This window comes from Oryctolagus cuniculus, chromosome 10 (assembly GCF_964237555.1).
Source record: "Oryctolagus cuniculus chromosome 10, mOryCun1.1, whole genome shotgun sequence".
Classification (NCBI taxonomy): Eukaryota; Metazoa; Chordata; class Mammalia; order Lagomorpha; family Leporidae; genus Oryctolagus; species Oryctolagus cuniculus.
This window is the reverse complement of record NC_091441.1, coordinates 100,034,184-100,048,210: the sequence shown is the minus strand read 5'-3', so window position 1 is coordinate 100,048,210 and position 14,027 is coordinate 100,034,184. Positions and strand designations below refer to the sequence as shown.

The 14,027-nt window shown below is 60.2% G+C and overlaps 1 protein-coding gene across 2 annotated transcripts; it reads right to left on the bottom strand.

Moving 5' to 3' along the window:
- Window positions 1-90: 90 nt before the first annotated feature.
- LAMB2 (laminin subunit beta 2) lies at window positions 91-12,337 on the bottom strand. Of its 2 annotated transcripts, XM_002713417.4 has the most exons (33): window positions 12,202-12,337; window positions 12,032-12,117; window positions 11,730-11,902; window positions 11,509-11,644; window positions 11,348-11,421; window positions 10,760-10,948; window positions 10,616-10,679; window positions 10,180-10,382; window positions 9,970-10,090; window positions 9,451-9,639; window positions 9,063-9,242; window positions 8,860-8,972; window positions 8,507-8,586; window positions 8,298-8,430; window positions 7,963-8,124; window positions 7,758-7,885; window positions 5,209-5,341; window positions 4,856-5,048; window positions 4,636-4,779; window positions 4,196-4,427; window positions 3,955-4,118; window positions 3,649-3,873; window positions 3,342-3,559; window positions 3,136-3,232; window positions 2,674-3,046; window positions 2,395-2,579; window positions 2,080-2,321; window positions 1,651-1,999; window positions 1,120-1,327; window positions 896-1,037; window positions 637-813; window positions 397-556; window positions 91-314 (listed from the first exon to the last, which is right to left on the bottom strand). In XM_002713417.4, the coding sequence occupies exons 2-33, from the start codon at window positions 12,114-12,116 to the stop codon at window positions 178-180; spliced, it is 5,409 nt and encodes a 1,802-aa protein (XP_002713463.3). In that variant the 5' UTR covers window position 12,117; window positions 12,202-12,337; the 3' UTR covers window positions 91-177. The 2 variants fall into 2 exon arrangements, with proteins under 2 accessions (XP_002713463.3, XP_069906907.1); XM_070050806.1 differs by having other exon boundaries at window positions 12,032-12,331.
- Window positions 12,338-14,027: the final 1,690 nt, after the last annotated feature.

Sequence of the window (14,027 nt, the reverse complement as noted above, 5' to 3'; positions counted from 1 at the left end):
CGGCCGTGCGTGAGCCCTGCTGGTGGCAGCCTTGAGGTCCCGCCCAGAGATCCTCGCCCGCCCCCGAAATCAAGAGTCCAGACAGCACAGTGAGGGTTCACGCTGGTTTATTCGCTGTAGTGCGTGGGCAGACAGGCGTGCGGAGTGGGGCAGGGGACAGGCGGGCCCCGGCAGGCGTCACTGGCAGGTGTTGTAAATCTGGACCTGCAGGTTGATGGCTTGCAGCACACCGCGCATTCTGGCCTCCAGCCCGTCCAGCTGGGCCGCCTTGCCCTCCAGCGCTCGCTCGTTCTCCTCGTAGGTGCCCTCCAGTTCTAGGAGAGGTGGGTATCCGTTTAGGGGTCCCACTCCCACTGTCCCGGATCCCTGGCTCCTACCCGCCCTACTGCTCCTCACCCTGTAGCCGCTGCAGCTTGTCCTGGGCGGCCTGCAGCAGGCCCCGAGCCTCATCCCGAAGTTGCTCTGCCCTCGCCTGTGCGGCCAGCACACCCTCCGCCTTGCGCTCGGCCAGGGCCCGCACCGTCTGGTACCGGTCACTCAGCGGGCCCTGCAGCAGCTGCAGACACACAGGGCAGGATCAGCAGGGCAGCCCAGTGGAGGCCCAGCCTCCCCCCCACCTCCTGTGCCTCGGCGCACCTGCTCAGCCTCCCGGGCCCGGCCCTGGGCGCTGCCTGCTGTTTCTTCAGCCGTCGAGGCTGTGAGACTATTTCCTGCCCGCTTCAGTTTCAGAGCCTCCAGAAGGGAATCCAGTTGCCGAGCCCGTTCACCTGCAGAGCTCAGTGCCTGCTCTGTGCCTGCCATCCTCTCCTGTACCTGCCAGGAGTAGGCCCAGGGCTAAGTATCGATGGTGCGTGCCCATAAATCCACCCCCACTGATGTCCCACAGAGACCACACCTGGCGCAGGGTCTGTTCTGTGTCCTGTGTGTCAGCCACTGCCCCCCGGATAGCACCCTGGGCAGCACCCTGCGCCCGCTGAGCCTCCTCCAGTGCCGCCTGTACTGTCTCTGCCTTCTGTTTCTCACCCTCAGCCCGGCTCCTGGGGAAAAAAAGGGAGGAATTCAGGGCCTGCAGGTATCGGGACCAGGTGTCAGGGCCAGGGGCCAGGGTTGGGGTCAGACCGTGCCCGCTGTGCGTCCTGCAGCAGCTGCTCAGCCCGGCGCACGTCTCCCACTGTACGCGCCAGGATTGTGTCCACATCCGCCAGGCTCCGAACTCGCTCTGCGATCGCACCTGCCAGGTGCTGGATCTGCTCAGGTGAAGCTGGGATGGCGAGCTCTAGCACCCGTGTGGCCACCATCTCAATGCTATCAGGATCAGCCCCCTCCTCTATGGGGACACAGGCAAGGCTTAAGGACACAGATTCTCCAGCACAGAAATGGGGAACACAATCTTGGGATGTGGACTCAGGGGCCACACATGGGAGAGGGGGTTGCTAATAGGCATAAGGCTACAACCACTGGGATAGAGACTATACAGGGGCACAGACTCAGGGACATAGACTTGGGAACCACATATGGGCGAGGATTCAGGGGCCACACAGGGGGTCATAAACACAGGTCCAGTGCAGGCCCTGAGGCCCAAGGATGAACCCGGGGAGACACAGACATGGGGAAAACAACCACATGGCCTGGGCCACGAGGGAGGCTCACGGCTGAGGAAGTCCTTCACACTCTGGATAAGTTCTCGAAGCTCCTGGTTGGCCTGCTCCACCTGCTCCCTGGAAGCATTAGCCTTGTCCAGGGCTGCCTGGGCCCGCTGCTGTGCCTCGCCTGCCTGCCGACGAGTCTCTGCCACTCGGCTGAGGAGGCCGCCGCCTTCTACCAGTGCCCGCTGCAGCTCTGCTTGTGTGTGCCGGGCCCGGCCCAGCGCCAGGTCTGCTGTGGCTGCTGCCCCAGTGCAGCCGAGGCCCCCACAGCGGGGCTGCCCGTCCTCATCCCGACAGCCGGCACCACCACAAGGGCTCGTGGAGCAAGGTGCGTCTCCCGGGGCCCCACACACCTGCCAGGGCACAAAACAGGTCAGGAACCTGCGGGAAGAATATCCGTGCCTACCTGTCCCACCCTGTGCTTGCACCTCACCAGTTCATTGATGCTTGTCAGGCTCAGGGCATGAGTGCGGGCAGAGAGCTCGCCCAGGGCTTGCTGGTTGGCCAGGTGTTTACGGTTGAAGTCTTCTCTCTGGGCAGCCATCAGTGCTTCTGTCCTGCGCCTGGTTTCTGCTGAGTTGCTCACGGGGCTGGGCACTGCCAGGGCTGAGGTGTTGGCACGACGTTCTGCCTCTGCAGACTGGCTGTAGGCTTGGCGGATGCTGTCATAGGCACCTAAGTTGGACCGAGGCAGGCGTTCAGCTGAAGATCCATCCCAGTCTACCTGCCCAGCTGACCGGCAACTCACCCAGGAAGTTTGAATGCTTGAGCAGGTCCAGATGCTGATCAAGCTGCCGCAGGGTGAGATTCAGTGCAAGCCCATCTCGCTCCAGACCACTTAGTGCGTGGTTGGCATTGAAGTTCTCATCCTGCACATCTGTCAGCTCTGCCTCCAGCTGAGTTAGGTGCTCAGTGGCCGCCCCGATCTCACGCCTGCATCAGTGAGGTGGAAGGGTGCTTAGAGATTCAGCCCTAGTCCATCGGGCTTCCACCCCATCCCACCACGCATCCTCAGGCCCATCCGCACCGCAGCTCCTCTGTGGCCTCCATAAGCCGCGCAGTGGAGGCAGCTGAGGCGTTGCGGGCACCCACGATAGTCTGCACAGTGCCCAACTTCTCCTGCAAGTCCCAGAAGCTGCTCTCAAAGGCACCCAGCACACCCGTCTGTTGTAGCTCCTGTGCGCGCTGCTGTAGCCGCCGTGTACGGGCAGCCAAGTCCTGGACCACACGGTCCCAGTCCCCGAAGCATGCATGGCAGGGGTAGCAGGCAGGAAAGACACCCGAGAAGCCACGGGCACACTGGTCACAGCGCACACCAGACACGCCAGGGCGGCAGCTGCAGTGGCCAGTGGAGCGGTGACACTGAGGTGTGTCTATTCCACGAGGATCACAGTCACAAGCTGCAGGAAAGGGCAGACCACAGAATTAGGGCTCTTGGTGGGCATCCCGGGAAGTCTGCCCTCCACCCTGGCCACTCTGGCTGCCTTACCACGACACTGCAACCCAGGGTCTCCCCAGTGGAGCTCCTGGCACTCGGAACAGGTCCGCCCACCAAAGCCAGCAAGGCAGTGGCACTGCCCGGTAAACTAGAGTGGGAACAGGACAATGGTCAGAGCGTCCACCGGAGGCTGAGCCCTTGAGGTGAGGCAGGCAGCTGGCCCCAGCTACCCAGGAATCCAAAGATGGGTTCCGTACCTCATTGCAGGTGGGGCCTCTGGCCCGGCTTAAGTGGCAGGCACAAGGTTGGCAGCCGTGGCCACTGGTGAGGTTCCAAAAGTTGGGGGCACAGCGGTCACAGCTAGGGCCCTGCACGTTGGGGAGGCATGGGCACTGCCCAGTGGTTGGGTCACAGTAACACTGGTCGGTGGATGGACACTGCTGGGGATTTGTGCCCAACAGATTGCAGGTGCAGCCTACGCCAGCCGAGATAAGCACACCAGTCAAGAGGAGCCTGAACAGCAGAGCCCCACCCAAACCGTCCCCTCCCACACCCAATACTCACGGTGACAGCTCTGGCGGGCAGCTTGCCCGTGGAAGCCAGGCTTGCAGTGGGCACAGTGTGGCCCCTCTGTGTGGTATAAACAGCGCAGGCACTGCCCTGTGCGTGGGTCGCAGGCATCAGGATCCATGGGGTCAATGTTCCCACTGCATTCACAGGGTTGGCACCGGCCGCCTGGCCTTGACGGGTCGCCAAAGTGCCCAGGGGCACAAGTGTCACAGCGCACCCCTGCCCACAATCAAGGGGGAGCTGTGAGTGCTCAGGCCAGCCACCTCATTCTCACCCCCTGCTTACCCACTGCCCACTCACCTGTGTAGCCTGCCTGGCAGTGGCACATGATCTGCTGGGAGTACCCATCCTGGTGGCAAGAAGTAGCAAAGTGCCGCTGGCTTCCGGGGCCTTCAGGGCAAGGACAGGGCCGGCACTGACCCCCATATGGGAGCCGTGGGTCTCCATGGAAGCCAGCAATGCACCTGCAGGGAGGGGAAGAGTTGTGTCACCCCCAGCAGCCTGCCCACTTACCCTCCCACTCCTAGTGCTCCAGGCTCACCTTTCACAGTGTTCACCTCCTGTGTGATCCCGGCAGCCCAGGCAAGCGCCTGTGTGAGTGTCGCATTCATCTGCATGCCCATTGCAGACGCATGGCCGGCAGCTAGGGAATCCCCACTGGCCACGCTGGCAGCGGTCGCAGCGAAGCCCAAAGGCACCAGGCCGGCAGGGACACTGCCCACTGGTCCCTTCACACAGGCCGCTGAGTGACCCCTCGGGGCTGCACTGACAGGCTGGGGGCAGGGCAGAGGCGGAGCTGAGACAAGGGGTCTGACGGGAGTCTGGTCAGGGTCGGGGTGGGAAGCTCAGGGAATGGAAGAGAACTGCAAGTGACCCAGGGCTTAGGGAATAGGGTTCAAGGCGGAGTTAGAGCCAACGGGAGGAGGCAGAACTACAGTGGGAAGGGGAGAGAACTGGAGAGGACGAGACACATGCAAGTACCTTGACAACCAGTGGGGCCAAAGCCATAGTAACCAGGGGCACAGCGGTCACAGCGGCGCCCAACCACTCCAGGTTTGCACAGGCACTGCCCACCGTGGGGGTTGCACTCCGAGCTCAGGGAGCCTTGAGGATCGCACTGACAGGCTGTGGGGAAAGGGTCAGGGCCAAGTCATGCTGGGCCCCCACTCTGCCCCGCCATCCCAGGGAAACAGACACTCACGCAGGGCACCGTTGTAGATCAGGGCGGACAGGCTGATGAGGAGGGGGGTACAGGCCTCGGAGGGAGGACTCTTGCTGGGCAGCAAACCCTCCTCACGGCAGCGGTAGCGTTCAAAGGTGGCACGGCGCTCCAGGGCAGCAGCGTCACCCCCGCTAAACATCTCTAGCACCAGGACACGGGGCAGCAGCACCAGCTGAAAGGTGAGTGAGGGAGAGTGTGGCTCAGACCCGGGGCTACACTGGCACTGCCGTGGGCCTGCCTCTCGGGCCTCAGACCCCTCCCAGTCACCAGCACCACCAGGCCCAGCCCACAGGCCTGCCATCTTGGTTGATGTGGGCAAGGGGATTGTTCACCGAGTCAATGAGCAGGCCAGGTCCAGAGTGGGGGCTCGCAGGCTGGGTACGTCCCCCTGTTCGCACCAGCTTCAGAAGCAGCTTGTAGGAGATGCCAGGCTCAAGGCAGACAGGACTGGCAAATACCAGGTACCTGGGGGAAGCAGTTGCAGGTATGGGGGGGTCATTCAAGGTCCCTGTAACCCATCATCGGGAGCTCCTCCCACCCCTTTCACAGCAACAAAACTGTTGGCAAAGGCAGAGGCTACAGCTGGGTCAGGCTGAAGGCCTGTATGGCTGCTACGCACTGATGGTGCTGGATGGAATCACTGCATGGCTGTGCAGACCCACCCCAATAGAAACACTCAGCCAGCCCGGCAACCCCACAGGGTTTCCCTAGCACAAAGGCTTGCCAATTTTTCTTAACCATTTCACATTCTCTCTCCTCCAAACCTACAACGTCAAGTCTGGGCTTCTCTTCACTAAGGTTGTGTCACTCCCTCTATCTCTTAAGTCATTCCTATCATTCTGCAAACTCATGCTCAGACTCTTAGCCCCCTAAAAACAAAGCCTGGGGCCAGCGCTGCAGCACAGCAGGTAATTCCGCTGCCTGCAGTGCCGCCATCCCATATGGACACAGGTTCAAGTCCCGGCTGCTCCATTTCTAATCTAGTTCCCTGCTAATGCACCTGGGAAGGCAGCAGAGGATGGCCCAAGTGCTTAGGCCCCTGCACCCACATAGGAAATCCGAAAGAAGTGCCTGGCTCCTGGCTTCAGATTGGCCCAGCTCCGGCTATTGTGGCCATCTGGGGAGTGAACCAGAGGATAGAAGACTTTCTCTCTCTCTCTCTCTCTCTCTCTCTCTCTGCTTCTGCCTCTGCCTCTCTGTAACTCTGCCTTTCAAATAAACAAATATAAATAAACAAAAACAAAAAAATCTCCTTCAATCCTTTGAGTTTTCTCTTAGCTTCCACTCGTCTTTGTTTTCCTGCCTCGCACGTTAATAAAGAGACCACAGCAGTCACCAACTCTACTTTCTAGGCTCCCATTCTGTCTCTTTCTGCCCCATCCTGTGCCCAAGTTGTTGTCTCTTTCTGCCCCATCCTGTGCCCAAGTTGCCGATGCCCTCCGTGTAGCTGAAGCCAGGAGCCACTTCTCTGTTCTTCTGTGACTCCAGCACTCAGCAGTGTGCAATGAGATCGATGTCCTTTCCTTCTTCACACTTTCGTTTTCTCTTAGCTGAGGGGCCTCTGTCGCTGTGTTGCTTTCCCCCCTTCCCCGGTTCCTCCTTTTCCATTGTGCAGCAACACCAGAGTACCCCAAGCTTGGTCGGATCCTGCTTTCTGCCTCTGGTCATGGCACGCCATTTCCTACCCACATCTTAAGAAGTAGTTCCTAAATTTCTACATCTAATTTGACTCCTCCCTGTAATCCAAACACGACTGGCCTTCTCCCCCGTGTAAGTACTTCAGAATGGCTCCTTCCCATGTCTGTTTCAGTAATGAGCTCCACCCCAGAGTCGGTGCTGTGGCATAGCGGGTAAAACCGCTGCCTGCAGTCCCGGCATCCCATATGGGCACCAGTTCGAGTCCCCAGCTGCTCCACTTCCGATCCAGCTCTCTGCTGTGGCCTGGGAAAGCAGTGGAAGATGGCCCAAGTGTTTGGGCCCCTGCCTCCCCCCGTGGCAGACCTGGAAGAAGCTCCTGGCTTCAGACTGGCCCAGCTTCAGGCATTGCAGCTATTTGGGGAGTGAACCAGCGGATGAAAGACCTCTCTCCCTCTCTCTCTCTCTCTCTCTCTCTCTGCCTCCGCAAGCCTGTAACTCTGCCTTTCAAATAAATAAATAACTTTTTTAATAAATACTAAAAAAAATAATAAAATAAGAGCTCCACCCCTATTCAGGTGGCGAGATTAAAGACCCTAGAGTCATCTTTCCACCTTCTCTCCGTCCCCTACATGTCTAAGCCACGAGCTCTGCGGCTAGACTCCTCGGGATCCTTCCCTCCAATCACCACCTCCACCGCCACATCTCTCTTCAGCCAACTGTCACTCGGCCAACTCTGCAGCCTCTCGCAGATAGTCCAGCTTCCACTTTGGCCCCTTTAAGTCTGCGCTCCGGTTCAGAGGGCTCTCTGTTCACCTCACAGCTAGCAGAATGTCTCTAATGGGTACAGCCAGGTTCCTTATGCTATTCAGTCTGCTTCCTGTTTATGTGAAGCGGTGCAGGGATGGAAAAGATCCGTGGAACAAATGCCACCCAAAATATAAAACATTAATCAGACCAGTCACTTCCTGCTCAGAGTGCTGTGACGCTGCCACTCCCCCATCCGCCGCCACCACCAAGTGCCCTCCGTGGAACGACACTGATTTCTCAGTAGTGCCTGCCTTGACCTTTGGCCTTGTTTTGTCTGCTTCCTTCCTGTGACCAGTGCCATACCCAACAGTGCCTGGCAAACAGCACTCAGGAGGAAGATTTGAAGGAAGAGATGAATGCGCAGTGGGGTCTCAGCTGCTCCGAAGGGATCCAGGGCTGCCCCACAACCCGTCACCACTGCCTTTAGTGAGCCCACCTGGCGTCTGGTTGTAGCATCCCTTGGATGCGGTCATCCTTGGGCAGCACATGCCCACACACGCTGTGGGCAGACACAGGCCCCGGACGCTGCACAGTCAGTTCCAGCTCTGCCCACTGCTGGGGGACCTGAGGAAACAGGTTGATGGAGGAGATGTTCCCACATTAAGAGATTCAGCTGCAGGTCTGTGATCACACAGTCTCACCTGGGGCTCCAAGCGCAGCAGCACGTCATAGTCCATGGCCCTCGGCACAGAGGTCACCACAAACTCCAGCGTCTGACCTTCGCGAAGCCGCACAAAGCCTGGGCCAGTCCAGGATGCAGGAGTCTCCCCGGCAGTCACCAGGCGCTCTACCACATCCAGCACCTGGGAGGCATTGAAGCAGGGGAAAGGGCTCAGGGAGGCACCACGTCTTCTGACGCAGCCAGCCCCTAACCCCCTACCAAGGCCTTGCCTGGGGATGGATAACACCACCACCCATAACCCCACTTCTCTGGCCATTGTCCCACCCACACCCTGCCCTCTGCTGGTGTTCCCACCTGCCCTCGGGCATCCTCAGCCTCCCACGTTAGGTGGTCCAAGAAGGGCCGGAAGTAGCCAGGCTGCACCTGCTCACAACGTCGCCCAACCATGTGCTGGCGGCAGCGGCACTGACCTGTGGCCTCGTCACACCTGGACAAGTGTCATGGTTACTCAGGAAGGACCCCCACTCTTGCCCTTCTCTCCAAGCCCCTTTCACAGCACTCACTGGGGATCCAAGGCACCACCCACATCGCAGTCACAAGGTCGGCAGCCAAGCAGGTCGTGGCTGAGGCCCCAGTGGCCAGGCTGAGGGAGAGAGGTTGCTGGGAGTCAGAAACAGATCCCCTGGCTACCCAGCAGGGAATCCAGCCACACCTCTCCGCACCTACTGTCCCTTGGCGAAGATATGGCTGCCAGGTCCCTGGCCCACACGCTTGGCCTCCCAACCCTGAAGCTTGTCAGCCAGGACTGGGTCCTAGGCTCTCAGCACCCCACCCACTGGGGCATGGACATTGCTCCCCCCCATGGAGTCTTCTGCTCCGAGGATGAGCCCACGGCCCCAGCCCCCTCCAGTCGCACCAGGCAGCGATCGCAGCCACGTCCAGTCACTAGACGTTTGCAGAAACAGGATCCACTGCTGGGGTCACAGGGGGTGGAGCCAGGCACCGTGCCCCGTGCATTACACTGACAGCCTGCAGGGAAGGAGGCCCATCAGGACTTTGGAAGGCAGGAGGGGTCGGGGTTCAAGGTCAGCCAGCAATCAGGGCAGGAGGCACACATACGCCGGCAGCCTTGTGGGTCGCTGGCACTGAGCCCAAAGTAGCCATCCCGGCACTGCTGGCAGCGAGTGCCCATCACGTGTTCTTTGCAGCGACACTGTCCCGAGACCAGCCCCAGTGCAGGGTCATCATGGGAATCGCAGCGGCCGCCATCTTGGGAACCCATAGGGTCACAATCACAGGCTGGGGATAAAATAAGATGTGCAGAGTCAGCTACCTCAAGTAGGCTAGCACCAGGCCTCCTCTAAGCCCTCACCCTGGACCGCTGGCCTGGCTTTGAGCCAAGCTACCCACCACAATTCCCTGTATCCTGGACAGCAATCTGGTTCCCCAGTTCCTGCCCCAGGCTCAGATTTCCCTCCCCCAAACCCAAACCCAACCCCAGCCTCACAGCGGCACACGGCTGGGTCCCGCAGGTCCTTGGTTGGGTCTCGATAGAAGAAGGGCCGGCAGAGCTCACAGCGGCGCCCAGCTGTGTTATGCTGACATCCGTCACACACCCCTCCACTCACATTGCCGGACGCCAGGTATACGGCCATGTCAAAGTGGCATCTGTGGCTGTGCCCATGGCACTCACATTCTGGTGGAGGAGAAAAGACAGGGCAAGGCTACTTGGAAGACCAGGTCTCAAGGGTAAGGGACACAGGAACCCTGGTGCCATCTTACATCCCTGCCACAAGCCAGAGTTTGTGGGTGGGAACTCCGGGGCCTCAAGGTCTCAGCGTCATACAAGCCCCCACATAGAGCAGATTGCAGAGGAGGACTCAAGGGGTCTCCAGGGTCATCAAGGCCTGGAAACCCTTTGGACATAGCCTGGGTGCTAGGGCTTGACCTCCCAGCCCTGGGAACCACGTAGGGCATGGCCAGCCTACAGAGTCTGGAGGCTTACAGGGGCTGGGGTCTTACTCACTCCTACAGGCATGGCTGTGGCCATCTTCAGCTGGATGCCAGGGCAGGTCATGATAGAAATCCTGACACTGCTCACAGTTGAGGCCACGGGTGTTGTGTTTGCAGATGCAGGCCCCATGCACCTGTTGATGTGGGCAGGTAGGTTGTTGGCACCGTTTAACCATGCCAGTCCCTGCCCCTAGCCCTCTCCCAATCGTCTGAAGCCCATTACCATGCCCTCAGCATGGGCTGGTGCCCCTGGGGCAGGTGCACACTCTGAGGCATGTCCATAGCAGAAGCAGTTGCCACGCACAACCAGCTCATACAGGGCATAATAGTACTTCTCTCGGATTTCCCGCCGTGGGTCGAGCAGGTTGTCCCCCAGTGTGTGTAGCCGAGTTAGGTTCACCCGTAGGTTGGTGATCTTCAGTAAGTCTGAGTTGGGAGGAAGGGTTAGAGCCAACTGGTCAGGCAGGCCCTTGCTGCCCCATGCCTACCTAGGGGCTGCAGCTGCCAAGGTCACCTTGGGAGACCTCCTGTCTACTGCTACTCCAGCTAAACTGGGTTTGGCATCTGTCCTAGGAAGCACCCAAAATAGTTACTGAGGCCCCAAATAGTCCCCAGCCGGACGCTGGGACTGTGCCAGGCACAAAGGGTGGAGCACTCACTCTGGATCCGTGAGCTATATGGGTCTGGGATAGGGATAGCAGGATCCAGCACACGATAGATGACCTAGAGGGAAAGAAGGGAGACATTGGACCCTGGCTCAGACCCATCATTCTCCCCTGCCCAACACAGACCCCAGCCCTTACCTCGCCTTCAGTGGATGGCTCAATTTCTGAATAGCGAGATTCACAGACTACATCATCCCAGTGCCGCGGAGGGGCTAGCGGGACTCCTGGGAAGTCAGCCCCACAGTCATAGGAGAAATATCGGTACACGTGCCAGGTGCGGCCGAAGTCTGCCGAGCGCTCCACCAGCATGGCAGCAGGGCGAAATGTCTGGGTGGGGGGCACGGCTGATCAGTGAGCACCAGGACCCAAGCCCAGCCCGGGGCCATTGAGAACCCTGCTCAGCCTGGGACTGCCCTCAAAGAGCTCACAGACAGGCGAGGGCCACAAGGGAAGCCAAGCAGCGACCAGAGAGGGTAGGCTCAGGGGTCACAGGGCCCAGGGAGACAGCCCCTGGCCCAGCCTGGGATTGGGGCAGCAGAAGAGCAAGTGCAAAGTCCTGAAGGTACACAGCAACAGAAAGTGGCGGGGTGAAGGAGCCCCACCCCCACCCCCATGCAGCCTGAGCAACATGTGAGCTCAGGCACGTTGGGCTGGGGTGGGGGCTCTGCCCAGGGCAATGGAGAGCCAAGCAGGGTGATTCGGGTAGGCTCCCAGACATGCCGGCACCTTGAAGGTCATAATGAGGTGTGTGAAATGGAACTCAGCCTCCAGGTCCAGCTGGATGGTGACCATAGAGATACCTGGGGCAGGAGTTGGAGGTCAGGAGTTCGAGGCTACTGGTGGGCAGCCCTGCTCGCTCCATGCCCCCACTCACTCCACGGCCTCACCATTCTCGGATTGCCACCAGGCTGACCGACGCTGTGGGGCAAAGCTGGTGACTACGTTCTGGATGCGATGGCTGTGTGGATTGTCTCGAGCAGAGAAGGGGCGCCGGGAGTCACACAGGAAGCACTTCTTCTCGTCCTGGGTCGGACAGGCGTTAGGATCAGTGCCTGAGCCAGGGCCAGCCCCACCCGGACCCAGCCTCCCACCCCACCCCCAGCAGCACCTGCAGGTGACTGACAATACAGTAGGGCTGGGGGCCGTGCAGGCCACAGGTGGATGAGGCAGTCAGTCTGTCGGCGCGGCCCACCAACAGGTCACCCGTGGCTGGGTAGCAGCTTCCGCGAGAACAGCCAGGCACATCAGGGACCGGGGCCTGGGCCAGTGCAGCAGCCAGCACTAGAGTTGGTGGGTCAGTCAGCTCTGCAGGGCTGTGGCCTGGCAGCCCCACCCTGTGTGCCCCTGTAGCAGCTACCCCAGGCCTCCCATCACATCCCACACACCCCAGCCCTCAGCAGGCCCCCTCACCGCTCAGCAGCAGGCCCAGTCGGAGCTCCCAGGGCACTGACTGTCCCTGCCGGCCCCTCCCTTGTTCCCTTGAGGCCCACTCCATCCTGAAGAGGAAGGGAACAGGGATGAGGGGAGACGAAGGATCCAGGGCCCTGAGCGCGCCTCTTCTCTTCGGGGCCCGTGCTGACCCTGCCGGTGTGGGTTCTGAACGGGTGGGTTTCCCTCCAGGCTCTCAGTCGGGGCCGGGTCCACTCAGCGGTCCCTACACCAGCCCAGAGTCTGGCAACTTGGAGCAAAGTTGGGAAGCGGAGCCGAAAGGAAACCACGGAGTGGATCCCGTGCAGGAATGCTACACCGGGCAGAGGCTGCCTTCACCCTATCCCTGCTCTCCGGAAACAGCCCTCTTCCCGGGAACCAGACACGAGCCCCCTCACCCACAAATCTTTACTGTGGGACCGCCAGGCCCAGACCCCCGCGGGCGGGCAGAGGAAGGTTTGGCGCTTTAGGCCACCGCAGGCAGGGGGCGCGTGAAGTCGGGGGGCACGACAGGAGCAAATGGCAGGGATCTGATACGCGAGATGTGGAGCCCAGGGCCGAGGAGCCTTTAGCCATCGTCATCAGTGTCACAGGCACTTCGAAAATCAAGTGAGCTGTCGGGTCCCAGGGCTCCCGCCTAGGTAGAGGCAGCAAACTGCCCTGTTCAGGGCCCTGGGGCCAGCCGGAGAACCGGGACACACGCCGGCTGGGGAAGAGATGGGGACGTCACAGCCTGCTCAAGGCTGACTTTCCGGGTCTCCGCCGCCCCCAGTCGCCACGGCAAGTAGGCGTGAGAAGCGCAGCCTCAGTTTCTTGGTGTGAAACAGACTCTCGAACACTGGAACGGAGCTGCAGCGAGCGAAACCGAATCTTGCGCTAGTAGTTCGCTCCGGACTTTCCAGCCTTCCGGGAGCGCCGGAGCCCGGCTTGGAATGCGCGCGGCCAGGGGCGTGCGCCCCACCCAGGCCCCTGGGAGCGGAGTTTGGGGCGGGGTCGAGAGGCCCCGAAGGCCCAGTCTTCAGGGCTAGCTGCTTCTTGCTTTGGACCGCCCTAGCCGTGAAGGTTCTATCCGTGGGCAACGAGGAGCAGCCGACGCTGCAGGCCCGGGAGAGAAAGCTGGGCCTTCCTCGATCCTCCGGGAATCGCCCGCTTCGCAAAGGGGGAGGGGGAGAGGGAGGCAGTCCATCTGTAGGATCTAGGAGCTGGTCATACAGAGGCTACTGCTGGTCACGTGATTAGTCTGGGGGGTCTCAGGGATCCTAGAGATGGCCCAGAACTTCAAGTCACTGAGAAGAAGGGCTGATGGGAAGCCAGGAGCCAGGAGTTTCTTCCCGGTCTCCCACGTGGATGCAGGGGCCCTGCATGAACTTAGCCCAACCTCCACTGCTTTCCCAGGCACAGTAGCAGAGAGCTGGATGGGAAGTGGAGCACCCAGGACTTGAACTGGTGCCAGCATTGCAGACAGAGACAACCTTCTGGGCCACAGCACCGGCCTCATTAATAAATCTTCCAGGCTGGCGCTGCAGCTCAATAGGCTAATCCTCTGCCTTGCGGCGCCGGCATACCGGGTTCTAGTCCCGGTCGGGACACCGGATTCTGTCCCAGTTACCCCTCTTCCAGGCCAGCTCTCTGCTGTGGCCAGGGAGTGCAGTGGAGGATGGCCCAAGTGCTTGGGCCCTGCACCCCATGGGAGACCAGGATAAGTACCTGGCTCCTGCCTTCAGATCAGCGCGGTGTGCCAGCCGCAGCGCACCAGCCATGGCGGCCATTGGAGGGTGAACCAACGGCAAAGGAAGACCTTTCTCTCTGTCTCTCTCTCTCACTGTCCATTCTGCCTGTAAAAAAAAAAAAAAAAAAACTTCCAAGTTCAGCCCAACATAGGCCCCACTGTTCCTGAGGGATCCTTAAGACCCTGATGCCAAACTGTCCTTCATGTCACCTTGCCCAGGCCTACAATCAACACCATCCACTCTTCAGC